This window comes from Phytophthora cinnamomi (genome assembly GCF_018691715.1).
Source record: "Phytophthora cinnamomi strain GKB4 chromosome Unknown Contig19, whole genome shotgun sequence".
NCBI lineage: Eukaryota > Oomycota > Peronosporomycetes > Peronosporales > Peronosporaceae > Phytophthora > Phytophthora cinnamomi.
The window spans coordinates 438,191-446,375 of record NW_027150952.1 but is presented as its reverse complement, the minus strand read 5'-3'; the positions used below and the strand labels follow the sequence as shown (position 1 = coordinate 446,375).

The 8,185-nt window shown below is 52.5% G+C and overlaps 3 protein-coding genes across 3 annotated transcripts; 2 read left to right on the top strand and 1 right to left on the bottom strand.

Moving 5' to 3' along the window:
- Nucleotides 1-861: 861 nt before the first annotated feature.
- On the top strand, nt 862-2,139 carry IUM83_13042 (uncharacterized protein; the record flags this gene model as incomplete). The annotated part of the gene is made up of 1 exon (XM_067937699.1): nt 862-2,139. The coding sequence occupies one exon, from the start codon at nt 862-864 to the stop codon at nt 2,137-2,139; it is 1,278 nt and encodes a 425-aa protein (XP_067795811.1).
- Nucleotides 2,140-2,273: 134 nt separating this feature from the next.
- IUM83_13041 (uncharacterized protein) lies at nt 2,274-2,960 on the bottom strand (the record flags this gene model as incomplete). Its single annotated transcript, XM_067937698.1, has 2 exons — nt 2,274-2,460; nt 2,533-2,960. The coding sequence occupies 2 exons, from the start codon at nt 2,958-2,960 to the stop codon at nt 2,274-2,276; spliced, it is 615 nt and encodes a 204-aa protein (XP_067795839.1).
- Nucleotides 2,961-4,074: 1,114 nt separating this feature from the next.
- Nucleotides 4,075-5,922, top strand: IUM83_13040 (Sugar phosphate exchanger; the record flags this gene model as incomplete). The annotated part of the gene is made up of 5 exons (XM_067937697.1): nt 4,075-4,412; nt 4,491-5,037; nt 5,122-5,244; nt 5,317-5,423; nt 5,496-5,922. The coding sequence occupies 5 exons, from the start codon at nt 4,075-4,077 to the stop codon at nt 5,920-5,922; spliced, it is 1,542 nt and encodes a 513-aa protein (XP_067795813.1).
- Nucleotides 5,923-8,185: the final 2,263 nt, after the last annotated feature.

Genomic DNA, 8,185 nt, shown 5'->3' with positions numbered 1-8,185 from the left:
TTTTGCGGTACAGTCAATCCTCTAGATAGTGATATGTCCAGCTAAACATACTGTAAATGCAATGCGGTGCCACGTTTCAGCTTTATCGCACGCACACTCACGAGTCATGGCCGAGATCACGCTCCGGATGACCCATTACTTCGTGGCTGAGTTTGGAGGAGTGTTGTAAGAGGAACCATTCATCATTGTTAACTACACCATTGTACGGCGTTATTCTCAAAGTCAACACTGAAATTCAAAAAGTGCGCGCTCAAATTCATGACCTACATTACCTTAAATTTTTCATATGCATTCCACTATAAGTTCATTATTTGTGACAAAAAATGGGGTATGTACTGTAGAAAATCAGAATATGACATTTCAAATGACAATAATTATATGATGGCATAAAATGTAGAATATATTTTGAATTTTACCGGTAGTACGCACTTTTTGAATTTGAGTGTTGACTTTTAGGATAACGCCGTGCAACGGTGTAGAGATTATGTCTATTTGCAGTGAAGTATTAAGTACGGAACTCCACATCCAACAGAAGCCTGCGAAAAAATGTAGCCATCTCCTTCCATTACCCAAAGCGCAAGTCATGTAACACACAGCGTCCGGCTATCCATGGCGCATCCGATCCAGTTCAATTCCCCTGGAGCTAATCATTTAAAAATTGTCCGCCTCGTGCAAAGCCATTCGCTCGCGATTGTAGCGTTGCGCAGCGATCGCAACTTCCAAAGTACAAGTGTACGCAATAGCGATTTCGCCGCCGCCACGATGGATTTGGCCGAGATGACCGCACTACGACGAGCTCGAACGCTTCAACCGGACTCGGGCCAACGGTGTGATCGGACCCTGCGGCCTCGACCCGCCAGCATGCGCGAGAAAATCGGGGCGAGGTGGTGTCTAACCCGGTCGACTGCCAAGACCCCTGAACCCCCGATTGTCCGGCCGAAAATTAAACTCCGCGACGGCGACGTCGAGGCGTTCCGCAACTTGGCCCACAGCGTCGTGTCTCGGACTCTGGCTCACGAGTGCGAGTACCGTCGACAGGGATCCCCCGAGCCTGTGGCGCAGGAGTGGAAGTTAGTCAAGCGACACAACGGACTCCGCGTGTTCAAGAGCAAAGTGCAGCAGCAAGAGTTCCAGCTATCGTCGATTCATGAGAACGGGCTGGCGCGAGCGCCGACCGCCTTCTGCCTAGGAACCATCGACGGCTCGCTGGAAGATGTGCTCTACGGCCTGCAGGCCAAGACCCGAAGAGAGATGCACGTGGTCAACGCGTTTCAAAATAAAGGTCGCGTCAAAAAATGCGCCGTGCTGTCCGCGATAGATCATGGCTCGGATAGCGACCCGTTCAGGCAGCTCGCGCTCAAATGGATCCTCGCCCAGACGGTCGGAGACGCCCGACACGAGAACTACCGCGACGCGTGCACCATTGAGTCAATGGGCTCAGGGGTGGACAGTCACGGCGAGCGCTACGGCTACCGCTTGATCAAGAGTGTGGACTTGGCCGAATACCCCCAGCTGTCCACAAGCAACGATATCGTTCGAGCCAAGATGACCATGTGCTGCATCTTCCGGCAAGACGCGGACTCACGCAGCGTGTGCGTCTACTCCAAGGGAATGCTCGACATGGGGGAAGACGCATCATCTGTCCCGGCGAGCAGTGAGGCAATGTGCGCGATGATGCTTTCAATTGCCAACGCCACGGAGGTCGCGGAGGCCAAGCGGTTGACGCTGCTGGCCCTGCAGCGCGCCGAGTACACTGCGTGCTTATCGCATCAGAAGTATGACGAGTCAGAGCTGGAGGACTCTCGCGCCACCGAGTCAACGATCACATCACCTGTGGAACCGGTAGCTGACTTCAACCAACGCGAGTGTTTCCGCCAGAAAACGTCTTCGGACCCATGCTCCGTGTGCGGGAAGAAGCCAACCATGTCCAAGTTCGTCCGAACGACGCACCGCAACTGCGGTATTTGCCAGCAGCGCGTGTGCAGTAAATGCCAAGTCAAGCGGCGCTTATTCGCTCGCTCGGACGCCATCGCTGTGAGTTGCTGCAAAATCTGTGTCATCGCGTCCAAGCGGCTTCACGTGGACCCTCGCGATCCGTGCCCGATGCTCTCGTCACTGCCCACTCCATCCCCTGTATAGCTAGCTAGACCCAGTATCGTCGATCATTATAGGCACTCCGCCACTGTAACAAGCCACGACAATAAAAATCTCGTCCCAAATTGACCCTCTCGTCCTCCGTTAGTTACTTACTTACTGTAGTTCATCTGTCGCTCTCACTGCACCCCAACCAGGAACATGGAGAGGTAGGCGTGCATGAACCAGAGGTAGCCTCCGACAAACACCAGGCGCTGCAGCACCGGCGGCAACACCACCACCAGCTGCACCACGACGCCCCAAGACCACATGAACAGGTACGGCAGCGTCAGCCAGTGCCACACGGGCCACATCCCGACCGCCAAGCTGCAGCATGCAGTATCCACAACGATAACGTTAACAGGCAATATGCACTAAACTGGTAATATACATTCGCACCAGAAGCCAGACGCCAGCATCGAGGCCAGCATCCCGTGGGTCGCCGTTTTGGCCGTCTTGTAGTGCACGCGCTCGCCCAGCACCACGCCCCGGTACACCTCGATGTAGCCGCCGAACAGCCCCAGCAGCGAACCGAAGAGCACGCCCAGGTGCACGAAGCCCCGGCGCGCGTGTGGCGCGTGCAGCAGCTGCGGCACGAAGTCGGCCTCGTACAGCCCCAGGCTGGCCACGGCCAGGAACGTAAGCGACCAGATACGGTCCAGCACCAGCTGCAGCCAACTCTCCGCCAGCTGCGCGCGCCGCGCGGACGGCGCCGCGGCCACCATCGGGTCCGTCTCCGCGTCCTGTAGCCCCTCGGCGTCATCATCCTCGCCCGCGCGCGCCGACAGCGGCCGCCGCGCCGTCACCTCCTGCTCCATGCGCATCATCTCTCTCAGTTGTAATTGTTGTGTATTCATCAAAGTAAAATCAGACCGACTCAGATAATTTACTCAGAAATGAAATGTTAAAGTTTAATTAAATTTATTATTAAAATTGAAATTAAATTTGTAACCTGTAAGTTTAAAATCTCTGAGTCTGAGTAAAGTAGGCAAGGAAACCGACAGCATGCTAAGGACCAACCACGACGATGCGATCAGGGAGGTCCTACTTGTACTTTGCTACGTAGTACGACTTTGTTTGATCTTCTACTACAGCGTAGCAATTGAAAAAAAATGCTACATAGCTTACTTGCACACATATCAAAGCAACAATCTGCCTTAGTTTATTTTCTACTACTTAAGTAAGTAGGTTCAGTCCTCTTGAATCACTGAATCTTTTTAGCCCTGAGCATATCTCTTTTCAACTCTATCTGCCATTTGGTCGAGATGGCTTCCGTGCGTGACACCTTCGTCGCCACCTCCAACATGTTTGACATAGCCTTGACCCCATAGAGTTCCGTGAATATCCCTATCAAGGTCGTGTGCTGTGCAATATTCTTCAAGTTGAACATTTGCACATAGCCCTCAGCATTTTCACGTTCGGGTTCGTCTGAAGCTTGTCCACTCCGTCGTCAAGTTTCAACAGCTTAAAAATATCATATGGGGTCTCACCCCGGTGCAGCCACGTTTTCACCATGGCGTTCTCCAAGTACACGGCAATGTTCCTCATCTCCCCGACCCAGGAAGCCGTAATAAATATCTTGGATAGCCTATCGTACCCATATCTGGCTGTCAACACCGAAAGCATGAAATGTTCTGGGGTGTATCTCGTCATCTTCATATAAAGAACCCACGTGTTCAACTGGGGCGTCGCAAAGAGGTCGTATCCCCAGTTTTATTATCTTCAATCTGGAGGGGGGTTGCGTAATGGTGTTAGTTGTGCGCTTGGATCTGTAGGTTATCTAGCTAGGTACATGCAGCCGCTCTATTATTGTATAGATTCACCGGAAGTTTCTGAGTCCATGAAATGTAATCAGATCGACTCAGATTTTGTACTCAGACATTTTAAACTCGTACACTGTAACTCTCCCACAGTGTTGTAATAAAAGGTAGCGTTCTGATAATGGGGGCCAAGAAGGCGGCACCCGCGCTGCCCAAGCCGGCCAAGGCAGCAGCGGTGAAGGCGTCTGTGGCGTCTGTGGCGTCTGCAGCGTCGGTGTCCGCGGCGTCGGCGCGCGGCTGCCGCGAGTTCGCGGCCAACAAGCGCGGCGTGTTCTTCCTCACGTTCTTCAGCTACGTTCTGTTCCACGCGAGCCGCAAGAGCTTCTCGGCCATCAAGGGCCAGATGGGGGATGAGCAGTGGCTGCACTCGTCCGTCTACACGCGCGAGCAGCAGGCCGAGATGTTCGGGCTGCTGGACACGCTATTCATGGGCTTCTACGCGCTGGGGCTGTACATCAGGTTCGTAACTGTTAGTCTAACTGTTCGTAACGGAATATGTGACGTGTGAAGTGTCGTGTTATGAACACCATGATGAAGCGGCATGCTCGGCGACAAGCACGACCTGCGCCGCATGATCGCCGGCGGCATGTGGGGCACGGCCGCCGTGGTGCTGCTCTTCGGAATGGGTGCGCTGGCCGACGTGCACGCGCTGAGCTTCTACGCCGCGCTCTGGGGGCTCAATGGGCTCATCCAGTCGAGCGGCTGGCCCGCCAACGTGGCCGTCATGGGCCGCTGGTTCGACCAGCGCGAGCGCGGCGCCGTGCTCGGCGTCTGGAGCGGCAACGCCTGCCTGGGCAACATCGTGGGCACGGCGCTCGTGGCCGCCATGTTCGCGCTCTTCGACAAGACGCTGGCCTGGAAGCTGGCGCTCGTGGTGGCGGCGGCGCTCGTGGCCTTCCACGGGCTGCTCGTGCACCTGTTCCTGTACCCAGACCCGAAGGACGTGCCCTACCGCCACGAAGCGCTCGAGGAGGCCAAGCCTGAGGTGGCCAAGAAGAGGGACGATGAGGACGCCGCCGATGACACTGAGGAGGAGAGCAAGCGCAAGGGCATCGGCTTCTTCGAGGCCTGGTGCATCCCCGGGGTGAGTCGGTCACAAGGGATGCGGCGCTTGTGTTGATAAATGGCCGATGGCTAATGTGTTGCGACCTATGGTGTGGTTGAACAGGTCCTGCCGTACTCCATGTCGTACGCCTGCCTCAAGTCGGTCAACTACGCGCTGTTCTTCTGGATCCCGTTTTATCTGACGGTGTCGCTGCACATGGAGAACTCCCAGGCTGACTCGTTCTCGGTTCGTACACGTTTTATTTGTCAGACAACTTCGGTTGTAGATGTCTAATAGCTTGGCTCATCATTCCTCCAGATGCTGTACGACGCCGGCCAAATTTTTGGTGGCTTTGTCGGCGGGATGGTCTCGGACAGGATGGGCGTCAGATCACCGGTCGTAGTGACGATGCTACTGTTCTCCTGGTACGAGATGCCTCGTTCTTTTTGTTTCATTTGGATCATTTGCTAATTATTTCACGCTGTCATTCTTGCCAGCATTACCTTGTACTTCATGGATGGAGCCTCGTACGACATGACAGCTCTGCTACTACTGGTGTCGGGTTTTATGCTGGGCGGCCCAGCTAACCTAATCAGCACCGCCATCTCGGCAGATCTAGGCACTCACGAGAGCATCCGTGGCAACGCAGAGGCACTTTCGACTGTAACGGGTATCATCGATGGTACTGGAAGCGTCGGTGCAGCTCTGGTCCAATATCTCGTGGGATATTTGGCAAACTGCCAATACGAGCCGAAAGGCTGCGACCCGAAGAGCCCTCGTTGTGTGCAAGTCTGCTCGTGGGGACCGGTTTTCGTTCTTTTGGAGGTTGGAACGGTGCTCTCATGTGTCTGCCTCGCGCAACTGTTGTACCACGAACTGTTGCTCATCCGCAGCCGGCGCCGCTACTGCGTTCGAGAGAACTAGAGCTCGAGTTATCCTGAACAAAATGATAGATATTGCCCTTGAGATGCACCTGATCTGGCATAGATGACGCATCGCCCTTGAAAAAGCAAACGCAGTTGATTTGCTAGATTGTGCAGTACAGTACATTTAGGGGCTATGAAGCAGCGTTCTTATACTTCTGGTTGAACTCGCCAAGATACGTGCCCGGTTAGCTTCCGTCATTGTCTTCCCGCCCTTCAGCAGCTTGTGAACTTCTCGCTGCGTTTTACCTTCGCGCAGCCAACAAGTGCACTGGTCATTCGCAATCTTAGGGAGGGGGGGGGGGACTGATAAGTCTATCCGATCTCTTCAACCCAGCGTTAATCAGCAATGCTGATTCAGCTTCGTCAGATCTTTGTCGCTGTAGTGCTTTAGTGATGTCGTCCATGTTTCCCGCCTTCCTGCTCATGACTTCGCTGAATTTCACATACTTAAGTAAATCGGCAGGGACGTGTCTTGGAACCCGCTGTATCAAGCTTCAATAAAGAGAAGAGTTCGTCGGTAGATTTCCCCATTACAATCAATTCGTCAAGCTGAGCCTGGAGCCGCGCCTCCTCCGTCGTCATTACTGTCGGCGCCACCTTCGACGGTGCCTTCGACGATTCCTTCGGCTTGAACACGTTTTTGACCTTCGTAAAGAAGTTAAATTCACCGCTCCCTCTTCGCTGTCGTCGTTTTCGCCCTCGAACTTCTCCGTCCTGAGCGATCTCTTTGTTTCCCTTCCACTCCGGCCGTTCGAAAGCAATAGTTCGATTGGGGCTGGGAATGCACCATCGTCGAGGCGGTAGACACCAAAGGAGCCTTCACACTGGCGGTCAGAGTGGCTGCCAGGAGCAGCACTACATACATGACCCGAGTTGTTGCTCTTGGTAACTCCTGAAGTACTAGTCGTTTACGGCGACTGAGTTGGAAAGTGAGGGTTTGTCGTTGTGGGCAAGGCCCTGCAACAATTCCGACATCACACAACACGTAGCGGCTCCACAAGTACTTAGCATATGTTTATTTGCACAGGATGGACGCCATCATACAGTACCACGTACAGTGGGGGCGTGTCCTCGTGACATGCATAACTGAAGATCTGGAAAGGGACAATATCACTATTGCAGGATAAAATAATGCTCGAAGTGCGGCCACGAGGCAGAACAGTAAGCACATAGATTATGTAGAGTTTGTTTACACTGCATTCATGTGACACATATCAACCCCGCCGCATGTCATTTCGGTGACGAGAACCTCTACTAATGTTTATCTTTTTTATTGTAGTCAATCACCTAACTAACGACTTCAAATACAAAGTTCCTGCCGTCGCTCGTTTACGTCGTCTGCAAGCTGTTATCACACGCGGGGTTAAATCCGTTATCGCGATGGACAAGGTCGCTGGCCTTGCCCTCTGCAATCCGGTCTATTCAATGTCCTTCAGCATGTCCTATTGCATATTCCCACAATGCACGTGGCTGTGCATCTTGACCAAAGGTAGTTTGTCTGCTGTGTCCCGTATCCATCGCTATATTGGTCAATGCATCAACCGTTTTGTTGAAGGCCCGAGGATGGTGAATCCACGAGCGAATGCCACATTTATCCGCCGCTACCCGACATTGTTGGCACAGCGCTCGGTCTTGGGGGCGTTGCAGAGCCGAAGAATTAACTGACTATCACCAACCACGTAGAGCGGCCTTAATCGTGGTGATTGTCCCGGTGATCGAAAATCTGCTTTACATCAAGGCAAACCACAATTACAAGCACGTAGACGACAAGAATTCAATATCAATAAATAGAAATCAATAAAAACTAAATTATAATAATTTAACTCAATATAAAACCAAAAACCTAATTGCACTTTTAAAAATCGACTAGTTTACCAGTCTTGGGCCTGTGACCTGTGACTCTCATGTCACAGGCCTGTTTCGAACATGATTCAGCGATTGGCTCAAGCTGCTTGCAATGTTTTCCCATTTGCAACACATCACTGTTAAAATTTCTTTCAGTAGGACAAGTTGCCGTATTGGATAGAAGCAGTTTGTTTAGAATTCAAGTGAAATACGTACAAGTTGAGGATGACAGAATCACCTCATCGATAAGGTGGCGATGGAACACTTGAAAACCCACACTTTCCTGCCGACTGTTCGTCTAATGCTACAAGGAACCCCACAAAAGGCTCGCGGCAAGGGAAAAAAAAAATCAAGCATCAGAGCAATGTGAGACAGCCACACTGTGAAAAACTTGCTCGAATCGTGCCAACTGGCAC